The following is a 21,621-nucleotide window of genomic DNA, read 5'->3' on the forward strand; positions in this document are numbered from 1 at the left end:
CCGTACAAGCCCCACCAAACACGTGTGAATCAGTCAACAAGGAAGGGAGGGTCGTGTGAATCCAATCTCTGGCCTTTCGGGTTCATGAAAAAGCTAAGAAAAAGGAAATGAAAAAGATGTGCCCTGCACCACTATTCTTTGGCCACGGGATGGCAGTATTGCTCCATGGTTGGGAAAGGAAGGCAGAAAACAGGCGTTCCCCTTTCAAAAGAGAATAAAAGTTTTATTTTCATTTTTAAATGTTATGTATTGATTTGCATCCTGCCTTTATTGTTTTTAGAAATAGCTCAAAGTGGTGAACTTATTTAATACTCCATCCTCCTCTAATTTTCCCCACAACAACAATCCTGCAAGGTGGGTTGGCCTAAGAGAAGGATTGGTCCAAAGACATTTAGTTTGCTTGCATGCCTAAGGCGGGATTGTAGCTGTATCATCATCATCATCATCAAGTTGGAAGGGACATTGGAGGTCATCAAGTCCAACCCCCTGCTCAGGCAGGAAACCCTATACCATTTCAGACAAATGGCTGTCCAGTCTCTTCTTAAAAACTTCCAGTATTGGAGCATTCACCGCTTCTGGAGGCAGGTGGTTCCACTGGCTGATTGTTTTAAGTGTCAGGAAGTTTCTCCTTAGTTCTAGGTTGCTTCTCTCCTTGGTCAGTTTTCATCTGTTGCTTCTTGTCCTGCCTTTGGGCACTTTGGAGAATAGCTTGACTCCCTCTTCTTTGGGGCAGCCCCTGAGATATTGGTTATCATCATCATCTACAGACACAGAGAAATGAACTACATTTCCACACCATTAAAAACACACAATAAAAAGTGAAGAAGAGAATAAAAAGAGGATTTACATCCTCTCCAAAATTCAGATAAGCAGGGATTAACTCCAGACAATCAAGCAGAAATTATCATAATTGAAGACCTAACAAGGAGAAAAATAATGCGCCTCCCACAACGGCAGTGCAAGCTATAGTATTAGTATTAGTATTAGTATTAGTATTAGTATAGTATAGTATAGTATAGTATAGTATAGTATAGTGCTAGAAGGGACCTTGGAGGTCTTCTAGTCCAACACCCTTTTCAGACAGGAGACCCTATATCATTTCAGACAAATAGCTGACCAGTTGAGCTGGTTCTTGACTTGGAGGGGAAAAGGTGAGCATGACGTCTTTTGTGCCCCCCCCCCTTCTCTTCTTCCTGGTTTGATGCTTCAGCTGCTGAAGCTGGAATGAGGTCCTGGGAACAGTTCAGAACTGACATTGGTTATTAGTGAAGGCAAATACAAATTTAGAATAGAGCTGGAAGGGACCTTCCAGATCAGGATCAGAATCACAGAGCTGGAAGGGGCAGAGTGGGTGGTAATAATAATATTAACAGAGTTGGAAGGGACCTTGGAGGTCATCTAATCCATCCACGTGTTCAGACAAACGGCTGTCCCGTCTCTTCTTTAAAAACTCCAGTGTTGGAGCATTCTGGAGGCGGGTAGTTCCACCGGTTAACAGTTCTCCCTGTCAGGAGATTCCTCCTTCCTTCCCCGGCCAGTCTCCCTCCGTCGCTGCTCCTCCCGCCTTCAGGGGGGGCTTCTGGGAAGAGCGGGGCCCCCTCCTCTTCGGGGCGCCCCCCCAGATATGGGAAGGCTGCTTTCACCTCCCCCCCGCCCTTCTCTTCACCTGCTCCGACCCCCCCCCGCCCGGGAGATGGGCTGCCTGGGGGTCGCGGGGGGAGCCCGGCTGGAGCCCCCCAGGGGGAAGAATGGAGGAAGCGCCCCCCCAATTCCCCCCGCCCTGCCTAGGGAGAGACCCCCAATGGGGGGAGGAGGGAGGGGGGCTCACTCCGCTGCCTGGATGCGGGGGGGGGCGAGAGGGGAGAAGACTTCCAGGGGAGCCCCTCCCGCCACCAAAGAGAAGCTTCGCTACTGCGCAGGCGCCATGTGGCTCATGATTGGAAGGCAGCAGGACGCCGATTGGTCGCTCTGGGGAGGGCAGCGATTGGCAGGAGGACTCCTCGGGGCGGTCCATTCAGAGGAAAGAGGAAGAACAACCAGGAAGAGCCCTCGCAGCGAAGTCCCGCCTCCACTTCCGGGAATGAATAGAACCGATTCATCCACGGGCGGGCTGGGACCCAGGTAGGGCGCAGGGGATGCTGGGAGTCATATTCGGAGGGGCCCTTTTGCGGGAGGGGGGAGGCCGAGGCCTTGTCTGGCGGGACGGGCGCTGGGAGGGAGGCCTGCCCGGAAAGTCCCACGGAGAGGCGGAGGCTTCGGCCTTCCTCCCCAGGCGGGCCTGGGACTCCCTCCGGGGAAGGGACGAAGCCGTGACCCGCCTCTCCTCCCCCCCTTCGCCCCTGCAGGAGGACGGGCGAGCCCGGCGGAGGAAGGAAGGAAGGAGGCGCCGCCCGAGAGGAGAGGAGGCCCCGCGGAGCAGCCCCGGGAGGAGACGGCGGGGAAGGCCCGGCAGGGATGAGCCGAGGGGGACTCCGGGGAAGGAGGCCGCCCGGAGGGAGAGGCGGGGAGCAGGAAACGGGCGGAGACCCCGAGACGGGCCAGGAGGGCGGAGGGTCCTGCAGAGGAGGCGGAAGACCCGGGAATCCCCAGAGAATCCAGGAGGGAGGAGAGAAATATGAATGCCCGGAATGTGGAAAATCCTTCAAAAGAAATACAGGTCTTGTAAACCATCTAAGAATCCACACAGGAGAAAAGCCATTTGAATGCCTGGAGTGTGGAAAGAGCTTCAGTCAGAGGAGCAACCTTTCTACACATCAAAGAATCCACTCAGGAGAGAAACCATTTGAATGTCTAGAGTGTGGAAAGAACTTCAGTCGGAGTGGAAACCTTTATATACATCAAAGGATCCACACAGGAGAGAAACCATATAAATGTCTGGAGTGTGGAAAGAGCTTCAATCAGGGTAGCAGCCTTTATAGTCATCAAAGGATCCACACCGGAGAAAAACCATATAAATGTATGGAGTGTGGAAAGTGCTTCAGTCTGAGGGGACACCTTGATACACATCAAAGGATCCACACCGGAGAAAAACCATATAAATGTCTGGAGTGTGGAAAGCGTTTCAGTCGGAGGGGACATCTTTATACACATCAAAGGATGCACACAGGAGAAAAACCATATAAATGTCTGGAGTGTGGAAAGAGCTTCAGTGAGAGGGGAAGCCTTTATACACATCAAAGGATCCACACAGGAGAAAAACCGCATAAATGTCTGGAGTGTGGAAAGTGCTTCACTCAGACGGGAAGCCTTTATAAACATCTAAGAAGCCACTCAGGAGAAAAGCCATTTAAATGCCTGGAGTGTGGAAAGAGCTTCAGTCGCAGGAGCAGCCTTTATGCACATCGAAGAATTCACTCGGGAGAGAAACCACATAAATGCCTGGAGTGTGGAAAGAGCTTCACTTGGAAAGAAAACTTTTATACACATCAAAAGATTCACACTGGAGAAAAACCATACAAATGCCTAGAATGTGGAAAGAGCTTTACTCGGAATGAACACCTACGTCAACATCAAAGAATCCACACTGGAGAGAAACCACATCGATGTCTGGAGTGTGGAAAGAGCTTCAGTCAGAGGGGGAACCTTTATGCACATCAAAGGATCCACACAGGAAAGAAACCGCATAAATGCCTGGAGTGTGGAAAGAGTTTCAGTCAGAGGGGGAACCTTTATGTACATCAAAGGAGCCACACTGGAGAAAAACTGCATAAATGCCTGGAGTGTGGAAAGACTTTCAGTGAGAGAAGCAGCCTTTATGTACATCAAAGTAGCCACACAGGAGAAAAACTGCATAAATGCCTGGAGTGTGGAAAGAGTTTCAGTAAGAGGAGCAACCTTTATTTACATCAAAGGAGCCACACTGGAGAGAAACCACATAAATGCCTGGAGTGTGGAAAGAGCTTCAGTCTGAGGGGAAACCTTTATAGACATCAAAGGATCCACACAGGAGAAAAACCGCATAAATGTCTGGAGTGTGGAAAGAGCTTCAGCCAGAGGACCAAACTTTACGTACATCAAAGAATCCATTCAGGAGAGAAACCGTATGAATGCCTGGAGTGTGGAAAGAGGTTCAGTGAGAGGGGACACCTTTATAGGCATCAAATAATCCATTCAGGAGAGACTGAAACCAAGTCACATGGCTAGACAGACCTTTTTGGTCGCAATTTCTGAATTTCTAATGTAAGTACCCTTCCTGAATTAATTTAATCAATTCGTTTTTGTGAAAAGTGGCTAAATAACTCTCGTACCTAAGGGATTACCTGTAAATGCCTCCAGTGTGGAAAGAGCTTTACTGAAAGTCAAGGTCTCCATAAACATCAAAGCATTCACAGAGAAGAAAAAGCAAATAAATGCCTGGAATGTGGAAGTAGCTGTAGTCAGAGGGGAAACCATTACAGACATCAAAGACTCCATTCAGGAGAGAAACCATATAAATGCGTGGAAAGAGTTTCTGTGGGAAGGGAAGTCTTTAAGAGCATCAATCCACTCGGGAGAAAAGAAATACAAATACCTTGAGTGTGGAAAGAACTTTATTGTTTGTGGACACCTCTATCAACATCAAAGAATTCACATGGGGGAAAAAAACGTGTCTGAAGAACCTTCAGTCACAACGGTGCCACTGAAATAACAATAGCATTTAGGCTTATATGCCGCCCCATAGTTCTTTACAGTGAATATTTATCACAGACCTAAGTACAGCTCATTAAGAAAGGTGTGAACATTTACCCTTCATTGCCATCTCAATCTTTTGTCAACATGAGCGAATACTATATTCTCAGCCCAAACATTCAGGAATAAGTAAACCTATGTACAGCACCATTTTATTATTCATTTTATTGGTACACTTTCTTTAATGATTGTGCTATTCTGTGATGCCAAAGAGTGGAATTTGAATAAATTTACACACTTTTTCAAGGGCTCTGTAATTTTACTCATTAGGCTGCACACCCAGGAATTTGATGCTGGTAACCATCCCCACAGGTGAATCATTAATGCACAGAGAGGTGTGTCTGTGCCTGCCTTTTCTGAAATCGACAATGATTTCTATAGTTTTTCAGGTATTTAAAACTAGGCTGTTTTCCTTACACCAGATCACCAACCCCTCAACCTCCTTGCAGTAAGCGCCCTCATTGTCATCATGAATAAGGCCCACTACTGTTGTATCATCAGCGAACTTCACAATATGGTTGGTGGCAAACGTAGCACAACAGTCATTGGTCAACAGGGTGAACAGCAGCGGACTTGGGACACAGACCTGAGGAGAAACTGTGCTCAAGAAAATGGAATTAGAGGTATTTGTTCCAGCTTGCACATATTGCAGCCTTTGGTAAGACAATCAAGAATCCAGTTACACAAAGATTGTTTAAGCCCAAATGGCCCAATTTCTCTACTAGATGGTGGGGAATGATTGTGTTAAATGCCAAACTGAAATTGTGTGGTAGAAATTGTACCTTTTTGTAACAGCCAGTTAAACGCTGCTACCCACCTTCCACCCCTGGTCCCCTTTTATTTACAAGTAGTAGAGTAGAAGATGGCGTTCTGTAGTTGCTCAGTAGGGATGGGTGGAAAGTTCCTGCAAACTCACTTTTGCTGCAGACATTTGCCTGCTGTGACTTTTGCCATGCTCAGCAGTGCAGACAGCCTTTAACGGCCAGGTCTGGACAATTCCTATTGGCTTTTGAAAGCCAATAGAATTAGACTCTATTCAAGAGAGTCTATTCTATTGGCGTTCGAAAGCCAATAGAATAGTTTCTTGAATAGAATCTATTCTATTGGCTTTCAAAAGCCAATAGAATAAGAGGGAATAGCACAGCTAAGGAAAAGGGGGGAAAAAATGGCGGACTGCGTTGTTTGGCGACCCCCGTGAAATGGTGGTTCGACCCCAAATGGGGTCGCGGCCCATAGGTTGAGAACCACAGGTTTAAGCCTAAAAGGCCCAGTTTGTCCACTAGATGCTGGGGAATGATTGTGTTAAATGCCGAACTGAAACTCTGTGGTTGAAATGTTACCTTTTTGTAACAGCCTCATTTGACTCGTGATACTTTTCCCCATTATCAGTGTTCTCCTTTTAATGCAATGCACATTTCAATGGTTATGCTTGATATTATGGGATGTTACTGTCCATGTCTCTGGCGTAACTGAGCAGGGTGATTTGTTCCATCCAATCAAGTCTTGTTTTGTACTTTTTCTACTATAAGGCGTATAAAATGAAACCCGATTCTGCGTCCTGATTCCCTCTTTTCATTCAGGGAAATCTCTTTGCTATAATAGGCTAATAAATTGCCTTTAAAGGATCATCCCACCCAGTGCCTATTTGCAGCAAGTGTGACGTGACTGAATCTGGGGCTAATTTGGCCTTCGTTGTTGTAGGTGTGAAAGAGCTCCTCCATCCCATTCATATAATCTAAATGGCTTTTCCAAACGTCAGCACCATGTAAGGCCAGCCTCAGATATATGAAGTAAGGAAGGCTGGACTAGGACAGGCAAAGCCCCGGAAATCCAGTCCTTGTCAACACTGCCACACTTGGCACGTGTGAATGTGGGTGTTAGATCCCAGGGAGGGAGTTGTGTGGTGTGAGCGGAAACGAGATGTTGCTGAACTATAAACTCCCAGGTTTCTTGCCAATCAGCCTCTGCAGTTTCTTCGGCAGCCTACCTGGGCAGGTTGTTGTGAGCTCTAATTTAGTGTCCCACCTCCTTGGCAGGAAGAGCTGCCCTCCAAAGGAAACCCGGGATAGAGCATCTCTGGGCAGCAGCGCTCTCGAGGGCTGGCAGAGGGCCCCAATACCCGTCCTTGGCTGTCCCCTGATGTCCCCTCTTGCTGGCAGTTCCTGGAGAGGTGCAAGGAAGGGCACGGGGTTTGTGGGGGCCGGAGCTGGAAGGATGCCTGGGAGGTCAGTGGCGTGGCCTTCACCGGCCACAACGGAAGAAACCTACAAGTGGAAATACTGTGGGGGGCAGCATGTGTATGCCGGGCAGGAGCGGAAGCGAGAGAAGCTCCTGGCGCCATCTTTCTCAGGCGGAACAGCTGGAAAAGGGAAGGAAGGAACAGGGCGATCGCTGATGGCCCTTTTATGATTTGTGGTTCATGCGGGCTAAGGTGCATATTAGTTCCTTTGCCCTCCCCTCCTCCTTTCTCTTCTTCAGCTGCTGAAGCTGGAATGAGGTCCTGGAAACAGTTCAGAGCTGATACTGGTTATTAATGAAGGCAAATTCAAATTCAGAATAAGGCTGCAAGGGACCTTCCAGATCAGGAGCAGAATCGCAGATCTGGAAGGGACCTTGGAGGTCATCTAGCCCATCCACGTGCTCAGACAAACGGCTGTCCCGTCTCTTCTTTAAAGCCTCCGGTGTTGGAGCTTTGACAGCTTCTGGAGGCGGGTAGTTCCACCGGTTAACAGTTCTCCCTGTGAGGAGATTCCTCTTTCCTTCCCCGGCCAGTCTCCCTCCGTCGCTGCTCCTCCCGCCTTCGGGGAAGAGCGGGGCCCCCTCCTCTTCGCCCCCCCCCCAGATATGGGAAGGCTGCTATCTCCTCCCCCCCTCCGCCCTTCTCCTCACCTGCTCCGACCCCCCCCCGCCCGGGAGAGGGGCTGCCTGGGGGTCGCGGGGGGAGCCCGGCTGGAGCCCCCCAGGGGGAAGAGGTAAGGAAGCGACCCCCAACTCCCCCCGCCCTGCCTAGGGAGAGACCTCCAGAGGGGGGAGGGGGGCCCTCAACTCCGCTACCTGGATGCGGGGGGGGGGCGAGGGGGGAGAAGACTTCAAGGGGAGCCTTGAGGGAGCCCCTCGCCCCACCCCCTTGCCAAAGAGAAGCTTCGCTATTGCGCAGGCGCCATATGAGTGATGGATGGAAGGCAGCAGGACGCCGATTGGGCGCTCTGGGGAGGGCAGCGATTGGCAGGAGCTCCTCGGGGCGGTCCATTCAAAGGAAAGAAGAGCTACCGGTAACAGGAAAAGGCCTCGCAGCAAAGTCCCGCCTCCACTTCCGGAATCGAATAGAACTCAGCGCCCTAATTGATCCATCCACGGACGGGGTCGGAGCCAGGTAGGGCGCAAGGGATGCTGGGAGTCGCAGTGCCAGAGGCTGTCTGGCGGAGAAGGGAACCCCGGGAGGGAGGGGGGGAGGCCTAGGCCTGGCCTGGCGGGACGGGCGCTGGGAGGGAGGCCGGCTCCGTCTGGTTCTTGCCGGGGAAATGCCGAGGAGAGGCGGAGGCCTCCCTCCCTAGGAGGGCGGGCGGGCCTGGGACTCCCCTCCGGGGAAGGGACGAAGCCGTGAGCCGCCTCTCCTCCCCCCCTTCGCCCCTGTAGGAGGACGGGCGAGCCCGGCGGAGGAAGTGCTGGAAGTAAAGTCTTCCTCCTGGTTCATCCAAGCCGGGAATAAATAAGCAACATGGCGACTCCTCTGGGAAGAAGGTTACAGTTTATGGAAGAAGGAGAAAGATGGTTCTTGCAGGAAGGACCAGAGGGGAGAGAGAGGCTGAGCAGGAGGGCAATAGCTTTGTATGCCCTCTCTAGCCTTTGGATTGGCATAGTTTCCTGTTCCTGTGGCATGACCTTTGAACTGAGTCTGAGGGCTTTTCTAGGCCTTAGTATCTGTGGCTTAGTCCTGTTAGGTCCCAAAAGCCTTCTCCTGCTTCCCTGGGGCTGGGCTGATGACTCCTTCAGTCTCTTTGTCTTCTTCAGTTCCCTGCCTCCAACCTTCCTGATGGTTCTACCGCTGCGTTTGTATAGTGCTGGCTCTTGCTTGGGGCAGAGATTGGAGGGCAGAGAGATTTGGCTTTTGCTTTTAAAAATCCTTGAGGAAACATATATTTTTCTGGCCTTTTAATATTTCCTTTTCTGGGGGGCTCTGACTTCTCACAGAAGGAAGGAAGGAGGCGCCGCCCGAGAGGAGAGGAGGCCCCGCGGAGCAGCCCCAGGTGGAGACGGCGGGGAAGGCCCGGCAGGCATGAGCCGAAGGGGACTCCGAGAAAGGAGGCCGCCTGGATGGAGAAGCGGGGAGCAGGAAACGGGTGGAGACCCCGAGACCGGCCTGGAGGGCAGAGGCTCCTTCACGAGAGGCGGAAGACTCGGGAATCCCCAGAGAATCCAAGTGGAAGGAGAGAAATATCAGTGCCCGGAATGTGGAAAATTCTTCAAAAGAAAAGGAGGTCTTGAAATGCATCTAATAATCCACACAGGAGAAAAGCCACATAAATGCCTGGAGTGTGGAAAGCACTTCAATCTGAGGGGAAACCTTTATAAACACCAAAGGATCCACACTGGAGAGAAACCACATAAATGCCTGGAGTGTGGAAAGAGCTTCAGTCGGAGTAGTAGCCTTTATACACATCAAAGAATCCACACACAAGAAAAACCTTATAAATGTATGGAGTTTGGAAAGCGCTTCAATCTGAGGGGACACCTTTATAGAAATCAAAGAATCCACACAGGAGAAAAACCGTATAAATGCCTGGAGTGTGGAAAGAGCTTCAGTCTGAGGGGAAGCCTTTATAGACATCAGAGGATCCACTCAGGAGAAAAACCTTATGAATGCATGGAGTGTGGAAAGAGCTTCAGGGTGAGTGGAAGCCTTTATGCACATCAAAGGATCCACTCAGGAGAAAAACCGCATAAATGCCTGGAGTGTGGAAAGAGCTTCAATCTGAAGAGCACCCTTAATAAACATCAAAAGATCCACTCAGGAGAAAAACCACATAAATGTCTGGAGTGTGGAAAGAGCTTCAGTCAGAGGAGCAACCTTTATGCACATCAAGGGATCCACTCAGGAGAAAAACCGCATAAATGCCTGGAGTGTGGAAAGAGCTTCAATCTAATGGGAAACCTTTATAGACATCTAAGGATCCACACAGGAGAAAAACCACATAAATGCCTGGAGTGTGGAAAGAATTTCAATCGAAGGAACAATCTTTATGTACATCAAAGGATCCACACAGGAGAAAAACCGCATAAATGTCTGGAGTGTGGAAAGAGCTTCAGTCAGAGGAGCAATCTTCATGCACATCAAAGGATCCACTCAGGAGAAAAACCGCATAAATGCCTGGCATGTGGAAAGAGCTTCAGTCACAAGAGCAACCTTTATGCACATCAAAGAATCCATACAAGAGGAGAAACCCTATAAATGCCAATTTAGCTTGGAACCATTGCAGTTACCTTTTTAAAAAAAATAACGGCTGTTAGCCAGCTCAAGCATCTTCAGCTAGCAAAAGCAAAAACCGGAGCTGGCTCGGCACTTGTTTGGCCATGCGGCCATGGACAAAAAAAAACCCCAAACCCTGCCAACTTCCTATAGCCCCAAACAGCCAAGGAAAGAGATAAAAATGGCCCCCATGGCATTAGTGATTGAAACCAACTCACATGGCTAGACAGACCTTTTTGGTCACAATTCTGAATTTCTAATGTAAGTACCCTTCCTGAATTAATTTAATTAATTCATTTTTGTGAAAAGTGGCTAAATAACTCTCGTACGTAGTGGATTACCTGTAAATGCCTCCAGTGTGGAAAGAGCTTTACTGAAAGTCAAGGTCTCCATAAACATGAAAGCATTCACAGTGGAGAAAAACCATATAAATGTTGGGAGTGTGGAAGTAGCTGTAGTTAGAGGGGAAACCTTTTCGGACATCAAAGACCCCATTGAGGAGAGAAACCATATAAAGAGTGGAAAGGGTTTCTGTGGGAAGGGAAGTCTTTAAGAGCATCAATCCAATTGGGAGAAAAACAATGCAAATATCTTGAGTGTGCAAAGACCTTTGTTGTTTGTGGACACCTCTATCGACATCAAAGAATTCACATGGGGGAAAAAAACGCTAAATATGCCTTCAGTCGCAACGGTGCCACTGAAATAACAATAGCATTTAGGCTTATATGCCGCCCCATAGTGCTTTACAGCGCACTCGGGGAGATTTCCAAGGTAAACATTATTTGCATATTGTCGCCAACAATCTGGGCCCGCCTTTTACCATCCTCAGAAGGATGGATGACAGTCAAGGCTTGAGCGCTCTCAGAATCAAACGCCAGGCTGTGGACAGTCTGCCTGCAATACTGCACTAAGAAGCTACTTGAATGTTTATCGCAGACCTACGTAAGTCAGGTGTCAACTGTTACCCTTTATTGCCATCTCAACCTTTGTGTGTCAACATGAGTATATATTGTATTCTCAGCCTAAACATTCAGGAGAAAGTAAACTTATGGACAGCACCATTTTATTATTCATTTTATTGCTATACTCTTTAATGATTGTGCTATTCTGTGATGCCAAATAGTGGAATTTGAATAATTTTACACACTTTTTCAAGGGCTATCTAATGTTACTCATTAGCTGCACACCCAGGAATTTGATGCTGGTAACCATCTCCATAGGTGAATCATTAATGCACAGAGAAGTGTGTCTGTGCCTGCCTGTTCTCAAATCGACAATGATTTCTATGATTTTTCCGGTATTTAAAACTAGACTGTTTTCCTTACGCCAGATCACCAACCATTCAACCTCCTTGCGGTAAGCTCCCTCATTATCATCATGAATAAGGCCTGCTGCTGTTGTATCATCTGCGAACTTCACAATATGGTTGGTGGGAAACCTGGCACAACAGTCATGGGTCAACAAGGTGAACAGCGGACGTGGGATACAGCCCTGAGGAGAACTTGTGCTCAAGAAAATAGTATTAGGGGTATTTGTTCCAACTTTCACATATTGCAGCCTTTGGTAAGAAAATCAAGAATCCAGTTACATAAAGATTGTTTAAGCCCAAAAGGCCCAATTTGTCTACTAGATGCTGGGGGATGATTGTGTTAAATGCCGAAGTGAAATTGTGTGGTTGAAATTGTACTTTTTTGTAACAGCCTCATTTGACTTGTGATACTTTTTTCCATATAAGCGTTCTCCTTCTAATGCAATACACATTTCAATGGTTATGCTTAATATTATGGGATGTTACTTTCCATGTCTCTGTTGTAACTGAACAGGGTGATTTGTTCCATCCAAAGTCTTGTTTTGTATTTTTTTTACTATAAGGCATATAAAATGAAACTCGATTCTATGTCCTGGATTCCCCCTTTTCATTAAGGGAAATCTATTTGCTATAATAGACTAATAAATTGCCTTTAAATGCTCATCCCACCTTGTTGTCTAATTTGAGCAAGTGTGATGTGGCTGAATCTAAGCTAATTGAGCCTTTTTCTTGTGGCTCCATCTCATTTTTGATATAATCTATATAGGTTTTCCAAATGTCAGCACCATGTAAGGCCATCCCCAGATGTATGAAACTCTTGTAAATTGGATGTTGTAGAAAAAGTGACATCCCTTTCTAATGTATTCTCCACATTCATCAAGATTTCTCTGAAATGGAATCAAATGTAGGCTTAAAATCTACAAAGGCTACAAGCAGTGATTTTGTCCATACCATTTTGTTTTATTTAGAAGAACGTTAGTCATAAATCAAAATTTACACCCAATACATTATGCAACAATAAACTGTTTGTGCCATTTAATTGCATCAATTTCAGGTGATTTCACAGTAAATTGAAATTATTTGGTAAAAAGATACCCTTAAATACTTTTTGCTGCAGTGATCCTTCATCTTGTCCTTCTCTGCCTCTCCTGCACAGAATTTGAGGGGCCGAAACAGGGCACAGTATTTACGATGAACCAGCCGGAACAATTCTCGGTCTGTATTTCATGGAGTTCTGGGAGCAGAAATCCAGAAGTCATAAAAGGGCCATCGTTCCCCGCCTCTGGCCTAGAACAACCTAAAGGAGGATTCATCGGGACCCGAAGCTCTGTTCACACGACCTGCTTCCCCACTCCTGACTGGCCATACCCAGTCTCCTGGCATTGTTCAATGGGCTTTTTGGAGGCCAACTTAACCGGGCAGAAGACGAGCCAAAGTGAGCAGGCTGTGCAAATGTGAGGGCTTTCTTTGCCATTGAGGCTTATTGCAGAGACTCGCCCAGACAGTGAGCGGGGGACTCTTAGTCTGATCCTGGACATTGTTGGCTGACCTGGAAAGTGAAGTTTGTTTAGTGTTAGTTGGGACTTGGATGGGGGATCACCAGGAAATGCAAAAGATGCTATGTAGCACTGGAAAATTAAAAAAAATAAAAAAAACCAGCTCAGTCTGTATCGCTGTTCAGAAAATGCCTCTATGGTGCTTGTGAAGACACAGGCTGTTGGGTTTCATTTGAGGATGGTTCATCTGCTTAATTGACTAATGGCTGCTCTGGGAAAAGCTTAATTGAGGTCCAGCCTCTTTAGCACCTGGAGCAGGGCAGGGACTGGAATTGGAAAGGCAGCAATGGCCCATTGCTTACATGTTGCCCCAAAGAGAGCTGCAGACCCCTCCCCTCTTTAACAGAATCATTCAGAGATTTCTGTGCCTCACCCAACAAATCCCATACCTGTTTGAGGAGTGGGCTTTGCTCCTGGGCAGAGGGGTCAGGCAGATGGTTGAGCCCCGGGGAGCTTTGTTGTGCAATGCAGTAAATGTTTTGTCCAGGTATACACATTCTTTCCCCCTTTTATTCTCTTTTGTAAACCACTCAGTAATTGGGAGTTGGGCTGCTTGCCAAATAAAAGAAGTCATTCCTAAATAAACAGGCACCTCCCCCCAATTCCCTGCCCTTGGATATCCCAGAGAATCAATTTGAAACATCCCTGATGGAACTTGGTTTTTATCTCAAGTATGCAGGACACAATCTGCCAAAAGTATTTCCAAGGTGGCTTAGCATCATAGAGCCGTGATAGTGAATTGCTCGGGATGCAACAACCATCATGTGATTGCTGATTAAGTTGGGCTGGTTCTTGACTTGAAGGGGAAAAGGTGAGCATGACGTCTTTTGCGCCCCCCCCCCCCCTCCTTTCTCTTCTTCTTGGTTTGATGCTTCAGCTGCTGAAGCTGGAATGAGGTCCTGGGAACAGTTCAGAGCTGATATTGGTTGTTAGAGAAGGCAAATTCAAATTCAGAATAGAGCTGGAAGGGACCTTGAAGGTCTCCTAGTCCAGCTCCCTACTCAAGCAGGAGCCCTAATATACCAGGCATGTCAAAGTGACAGCCCACGGGCTGGATGCCTCACGCCGAAACCACTCCCACCCCATTGCCAGCAGTGGGAAAAAAGTCACAACATGTCAAACGAGGTCACAAAGTGGACACCTGTGCTTTAGCCAAACCCAAATCTTGCAACCTTTCTTTATATGTTTTACTCTCCAGGCCTTTAAGTCTCCAGGCCTTTAAGTATCTTAGTTGCTCTTCCTTGCACTTTTTCCAAAGTCTGAGCAGGTGGGTGATTAAAGATGCCCATTGAAATATATATAAATATCACTGCATATCCTCCTTTCTCTCTCCCCCCCACATGCGCAAAGAGCTTCCGGTGTGAATGCAGAGCGAGTGAAGGGAGGGGCAGAAGCTCTGAACAGCCAAACCCAAAGAAAGGCAGGATCGTCCATGAGATGACAGAGTGGAATGGACCTTGTATAGTTATTATTATTATTATAAAATATAATAATAATAATAATAATAATAATGTAGTAGTAGTAGTAGTAGTAATGGAAGGGACCTTGGAGGTCATCTAGTCCATGCACCTGCTCAGGCAGGAGGCCCTATACCTGTCTGTCCAGTCTCTTCTTTGAAACCTCCGATGTTGGACCACCCACAGCTTCTGGAGGCGGGTAGTTCCACCGGTTAACAGTTCTCCCTGTCCTCCTTCCTTCCCCTGCCAGTTTCCCTCCGTCGCTGCTCCTCCCGCCTTCAGGGGGGGCTTCGGGGAAGGGGGGGCCCCCTCCTCTTCGGGGCGCCCCCCAGATATGGGAAATCTGCTGTCACCTCCCCCCCCCGCCCTTCTCCTCATCTGCTCCGACCCTCCCCCGCCCGGGAGAGGGGCCGCCAGGGGGCCGCGGGGGGAAGAAGGGAGGAAGCGCCACCCCAGATCCCCCCGCCCTGCCTAGGGAGAGACCCCAGTATGGGGAGGGGGAGGGGGGCCCTCAGCTCCACTACCTCAATGCGGAAGGGGGGGGGGGAAGAAGACTTCAAAGGGAGCCCCTCGCCCCACCCCCTTGCCAAAGAGAAGTTTCGCTACTGCGCAGGCGCCATATGCCTGATGGACGGAAGGAAGCAGGACGCCGATTGGTCGCTCTGGGGAGTGCAACGATTGGCCGGCGGACTTCTCGGGGCGGTCCATTCAAAGGAAAGAGGAAGAGCAACCAGGAAGAGGCATCGCAGCGAAGTCCCGCCTCCACTTCCGGAAACAAATAGAACCGAAGCGCCCTAATTGAGTCATTCACGGGCGGGCTCGGAGCCAGGTAGGGCGCAAGGGATGCTGGGAGTCGCAGTGCCAGAGGCTCTCTGGCGGAGAAGGGAACCCCGGGAGGGAGGGGGGAGGCCGAGGCCTGGCCTGGCGGGACGGGCGTTGGGAGGGAGGCCGGCTCCGTCTGGTTCTTGCCGTGGAAATGCCGAGGCTCCGGCCTTCCTCCCCGGTCGGGCCTGGGACTCCCCTCCGGGGAAGGGACGAAGCCGTGAGCCGCCTCTCCTCCCCCCCTTCGCCCCTGCAGGAGGACGGGCGAGCCCGGCGGAGGAAGTGTGGGAAGTAAAGTCTTCCTCCTGGTTCATCCAAGCCGGGAATAAATAAGCAACATGGCGACTGCTCTAGGAAGAAGGTTACAGTTTAGGGAAGAAGCAGAAAGATGGTTCTTGCAGGAAGGAGCAGAGGGGAGAGAGAGGCTGAGCACGTGGGCAATAGCTTTGTATGTCCTCTCTAGCCTTTGGATTGGCATAGTTTCCTGTTCCTGTGGCATGACCTTTGAACTGAGTCTGAGGGCTTTTCTAGGCCTTAGTATCTGTGGCTTAGTCCTGTTAGGTCCCAAAAGCCATCTCCTGCTTCCCTAATGACTCCTGGAGTCTCCTTGTCTTCTTCAATTCCCTGGCTCCAACCTTCCTGATGGTTCTACTTCTGCATTTGTATAGGGCTGGCTCTTGCTTGGGGCAGAGATTGGAGGGCAGAGAGATTTGGCTTTTGCTTTTAAAAATCCTGGAGGAAAAATATATTTTTCTGCCCTTTTAATATTTCCTTTTCTGGGGGGCTCTGACTTTGCACAGAAGGAAGGAAGGACGCACCGCCCTAGAGGAGAGGAGGCCCCGCGGACCAGCCCTGGGAGGAGACGGCCTTCAAGGGATGAGCCAAAGGGGACCCCGCGAAAGGAAGCTGCCTGGAGGGAGAAGCGCGGAGCAGGAAACCGGCAGAGATCCCGACAGGAGCCTGGAGGTCGGAGGGCCCTTCAGGAGACCTGAGAATCCCCAAAGGTTCCAGGAGGGAGGAGAGAAATATGAATGTACAGAATGTGGAAAATCTTTCAAAACAAATACAGTTCTTGTAAACCATCTAAGAATCCACACAGGAGAGAAACCATTTAAATGCCTGGAGTGTGGAAAGAGCTTCAGTCAGAGGGGACACCTTTATAACCATCAAAGAATCCACTCAGGAGAAAAACCTCATAAATGCCTGGAATGTGGAAAGAGCTTCAGTCAGAGGGGACACCTTTATACACATCAAAGAATCCACTCAGGAGAGAAACCGCATAAATGTCTGGAGTGTGGAAAGAGCTTCAGTCTGAGGGGAAACCTTTATACACATCAAAGGATCCACTCAGGAGAGAAACCGCATAAATGCATGGAGTGTGGAAGGAACTTCAGTCACAGGGGAAGCCTTTATAAACATCAAAGGATCCACACAGGAGAGAAACCTTATAAATGTCTGGAGTGTGGAAAGATCTTCAGTCAGAGGGGCAGCCTTCACATACATCAAAGAATCCATTCAGGAGAGAAACCTTATAAATGCCTGGAGTGTGCAAAGAGCTTTAGTGCGCGCAGAAGCCTTTATAAACATCAAAGGATCCACACCGGAGAAAAACCTTATAAATGCCTGGAGTGTGGAAAGAGCTTCAGTCAGAGGGGACAGCTTTATACACATCAAAGGATCCACTCAGGAGAAAAACTACATAAATGTCTGGTCTGTGGAAACAGCTTTAATGGGAGGGGAACCCTTTATACACATCAAAGGATCCACACAGGAGAAAAACCTTATAAATGTCTGGAGTGCGGAAAGAGCTTCAGTCAGAGGAGCAGCCTTAACGTACATCAAAGAATCCATTCAGGAGAGAAACCTTATAATTGTATGGAGTGTGGAAAGAGCTTCCGTGAGAGGAGCAGCCTTAATGTACATCAAAGAATCCATACAGGAGAGAAACCGTATCAATGCCTGGAGTGTGGAAAGAGGTTCAGTCATCATGGAAACCTTTATACACATCAAAGGATCCACTTAGGAGAAAAACCACATAAATGCCTGGAGTGTGGAAAGAGCTTCAATGGGAAGGGAAACCTCCATAAACATCAAAAGATCCACACAGGAGAAAAACCTTATAAATGTCTGGAGTGTGGAAAGAGCTTCATTCAGAGGAGCAGCCTTAACATACATCAAAGAATCCATTCAGGAGAGAAACCGTATCAATGCGTGGAGTGTGGAAAGTGGTTCAGTTTTCAAGGAAACCTTTATGCACATCAAAGAATCCACTTGAGAGAAACAGTATAAATGCCTGGAGTTTGGAAAAAGCTTCAGTGGGGAGACCTTTATATACATGAAACAATTCACCCTGGGGAAAAAAACCATATAAATGCCTGGAGTGTGGAAAGAGCTTCAGTCAGAGTGAAGACATCAAAGAATCCACATAAGCAGAGAAACCCTATAAGTGCCAATTTAGCTTGGAACCGTTGCAGTTACCTTTTTAAAAAAAGAATGGCTGCTAGCCAGCTCAAGCATCTTCAGCTAGCAAAAGAAAAACCGGAGCTGGCTTGGCACTTCTTTGGCCATGTGGCCATGGACAAAAAAAACCCCAAACCCTGCCAGATTCTTGTAGCCCCGAACAGCCAAGAAAAGTCGGAGAGATAAAAATGGCCGCCACGGCAGTTGAGACTGAAACCAAGTCACATGGCTAGACAGACCTTTTGGGTGGCAATTCTGAGTTTCTAATGTAAGTACCCTTCCTGAATTAATTTAATTAATTTGTTTTTGTGAAAAGTGTCTGGAGTGTGGAAGGAGCTGTAGTCAGAGGGGAAAGCTTTACAGACATCAAAGACTCCATGCAGGAGAGAAATATATAAATGCCTGGAGCATGGAAAGGGTTTCTGTGGGAAGGGAAGTCTTTATCAGCATCAATGCACTTGGGAGAAAAACAATCCAAATACCTTGAGTGTGGAAAAATGTTTATTGTTTATGGACACCTCTATCGACATCAAAGAAGTCACATGGGGAAAAAAAACACTAAATATGCCTGAGTGGAGAAACCTTCAGTCACAATGGTGCCACTGAAATAACAATAGTATTTAGGTTTATATGCCGCCCTATATGCTTTAAAGCACACTCTGGGAGATTTCCAAGGTAAACATTATTTGCATATTGTCGCCAACAATCTGGGCCCGCCTTTTACCATCCTCACAAGGATGGATGACAGTCAAGGCTTGAGCGCTCTCAGAATCAAATGCCAGGGTGTGGACACTCTGCCTACAATACTGCACTAAGAAGCTACTTGAATGTTTATCACAGACCTAAGTAAGTCAGGTGTGAACTGTTACCCTTCATTGCCATCTCAACTTTTTTGTGTCAACATGAGTTTATATTGTATTCTCAGCCCAAAATGTCAGGAGTAAGTAAACTTATGGACAGCACAATTTTATTATTCACTTTATTGCTACACTCAGTTTAATTATTGTGCTATTCTATGAGGCCTAATAGTAGAATTTGAATAATTTTACACACTTTTTCAAGGGCGATGTAATTTTACTCATTAGCTGCACACCCAGGAATTTGATGCTGGTAACCATCTCCACAGGTGAATCATTAATGCACAGTGAAGTGTGGCTTTGACTGCCTTTTCTGAAATTGACAATGATTTCTATGGTTTTTCCGGTATTTAAAACTAGGCTGTTTTCCTTACACCAGATCACCAACCCTTCAACCTCCTTGTGGTAAGCTCCCTCATTGTCATCATGAATACTATTGTTGTATCATCTGCGAACTTCACAATATGGTTGGTGGCAAACCTAGCACAACAGTCATGGGTCAACAGGGTGAACAGCAGCGGAGAAACTTTGCTCAAGAAAATAGTATTATGGGTATTTGTTCCAACTTGCACATATTGCAGCCTTTGGTAAGAAAATCAAGAATGCAGTTACACAAAGAGTGTTTAAGCCCAAAAGGCCCAATTTGTCTACTAGATGCTGGGGGATGATTGTGTTAAATGCCGAACTGAAATTGTGTGGTTGAAATTGTACTTTTTTGTTAACAGCCTCATTTGATTCGTGACACTTTTTCCCATTATCAGCGTTCTCGTTTTAATGCAATGGACACTTCAATGGTTATGTTTAATATTATGGGATGTTACTGTCCATGTCTCTGGCTTAACTGAGTAGGATGATTGCTTACATCCAATCAAGTCTTGCTTTGCACTTTTTCTACTGTATGGCGTATAAAATGAAACCCGATTCTGTGTCCTGGATTCCCCCTTTTCATTAAGGGAAATCTCTTTGCTATAATAGACTAATAAATTGCCTTTAAATGATCATCCCACTTGGTGCTTAATTTGAGCACGTGTGATGTGGCTGAATCTAATTTGGCCTTTTGTGGCTGTGAAAGAGCTCCATCTCATTTTTGATATAACCTATATAGGTTTTCCAAACGTCAGCACCATGTAAGGCCATTCCCAGATATATGAAGTAAGGAAGGCTGGACTAGGACAGGCAAAGCCCTGGAAATCCAGTCCTTTTCAACATTGCAACACTTGGCCCGTGTGAATGTGGGTGTTAGATCCCACGGAGGGAGTTGTGTTGTGTGAACGGAAACAAGAGGTTGCTGAACTATAAACTCCAAACTTTCTTGCCAATCAGCCTCTGCAGTGCCTTTGCCAGCCTACCTGGGCAGGTTGTTGTGCACTCTAGGGCCAGACAGTTCCCCGCCTCTTTGGGCGGAAGAGCTGCCCTCCAAAGGATACCTGGGGTAGAGCATCTGTGGGCTGCAGGGCTCCCGAGGACTGGCAGGTGGAGTCAAAACCCGCCCTTTATTGCCTCCTGGTGACTGGTGGCGGGGTTGCTGCTCGGCTCTACTTCATCTGGAGGGCCGGGAAAGGCCGTGGCACCTCCCGCAGTCAAGAGGGCACTGGGGGTCCTCAGAGCGGCTCTTGTGGGCATTTCCTCAGCATGTGCAAAGAACACACGGGTCGTGGGGGCCAGAGCTGGAGGGATACCCAGGAGGTCAGTGGTGCGGCCTTCACCGGCTGCAACGGAAGAAACCTACAAGTGGAAATACTGTGGGGGGCACCATGTGTTTGCCAGACAGAAGCGGAAGTGAGGGAGGCTCACAGTGCCATCTTTGTAGGATGCGGAACAGAGCCAGCCTGCAGGATTTCAGCTGGAAAAGGGAAGCAACAAACAGGGCGATCGCTGATGGTCCTTTTATGATTTGTGGTTCATGCGGGGCTCTGGAATTCTGGGAGTTGAAGTCCACAAGTCATAAAACCTAAAGGGGGACCCAGCGTGACCCGAGGCCGTGTTCACACGACCTGCTTCCCCACTCCTGGCTTTCCATATCCAGACCCCTGGTATTGTTCAGTGGGCCCTTTGGAGGCAACTTAACCGGGGAGAAGACTAGCCAAACTGAGCAGCCTGTGCAAATGTGAGGGCTTCCCTTGCCATTGAGGCTTATTGCAGGGAGTCAGTTTGGCCCTGGACATTGTTATCATTCCTGACAGCTTGACTGCCTCTATTCCCCAGTCCCAGCACTTGGGGATGGGATTCCTAAGCGGGCAGAGGGGCTGCAACAGATCCCAGGAACCGACTCAGATCTCTCTCTCTGCCCGGAGGAACGCAGTGCTAGGAACACCTAAGATCCTGCGCAGAAACTTCAGTCTCTCCGGCCTGCGATGGAAGAGTCAAGATTGAGGAAGAGACACACATCCCAACCTCTGGACGTGGATGGATTCTTCTCTCAAAGAAGCCCCCAAAGGGGGAGCAGCATTAGATGTTATACTCTTGTGGAAAAATAAAGCCTTAAAAAAATAAGGACTTTTAAGGATTCCAAAGGTGAAAGAGGTTTTTATTTTTTTGCGCAAAAGGTTCAGAAGTGATTTTAACAATCAGCAAATTTCTGAACAAGGGGGAGGGTCTAAACCAAAGCTTTTATAGGTTTCTTTTTCTCAGGAACAAAGGAAGCATCAATGGAATCTTACATTGTATATGCAATCTACTTTGTGTAACATTCAGATAGTTTCTCACACGTTAGCTCCATTTCTCATGGGAATACAATGAAGGCAGTTTTTTACTTTTATACAATATTCCTAAATATGCATTAGATCATTCACGTACTGTTAATACAGCTTTTTGCTAACACAGCTTTCTTTTCAGAGATTATGCAGACACATGATTTTTGCTTTTAGTGATTTTTCATTATTATACTTTATTCTTCTTTATTCTATGTTATTCTATTTATTTCCCACATTAATACAGCACCCCAAATCTACCCCAGGCCAAAGCACCCTGAGAGGCTGGGAAAGGTGGCCCTTAAGGCCAGTTCAGTGCACTGTTTCCTCTCGTT

General features: G+C 47.7%; 1 protein-coding gene across 1 annotated transcript; it reads left to right on the forward strand.

Moving 5' to 3' along the window:
• Positions 1-1,972: 1,972 nt before the first annotated feature.
• Positions 1,973-18,864, forward strand: LOC120317566 (zinc finger protein 850-like). Its single transcript, XM_039364243.1, has 7 exons — positions 1,973-2,121; positions 2,346-4,138; positions 4,253-4,452; positions 6,828-6,838; positions 7,679-8,041; positions 8,860-9,974; positions 16,349-18,864. The coding sequence occupies exons 1-7, from the start codon at positions 2,081-2,083 to the stop codon at positions 17,566-17,568; spliced, it is 4,743 nt and encodes a 1,580-aa protein (XP_039220177.1). The 5' UTR covers positions 1,973-2,080; the 3' UTR covers positions 17,569-18,864.
• The last annotated feature ends 2,757 nt before the right edge of the window (positions 18,865-21,621 follow it).

Source organism: Crotalus tigris, unplaced genomic scaffold (genome assembly GCF_016545835.1).
Source record: "Crotalus tigris isolate CLP2741 ecotype Arizona unplaced genomic scaffold, ASM1654583v1 scf7180000019692.1526454, whole genome shotgun sequence".
Classification (NCBI taxonomy): Eukaryota; Metazoa; Chordata; class Lepidosauria; order Squamata; family Viperidae; genus Crotalus; species Crotalus tigris.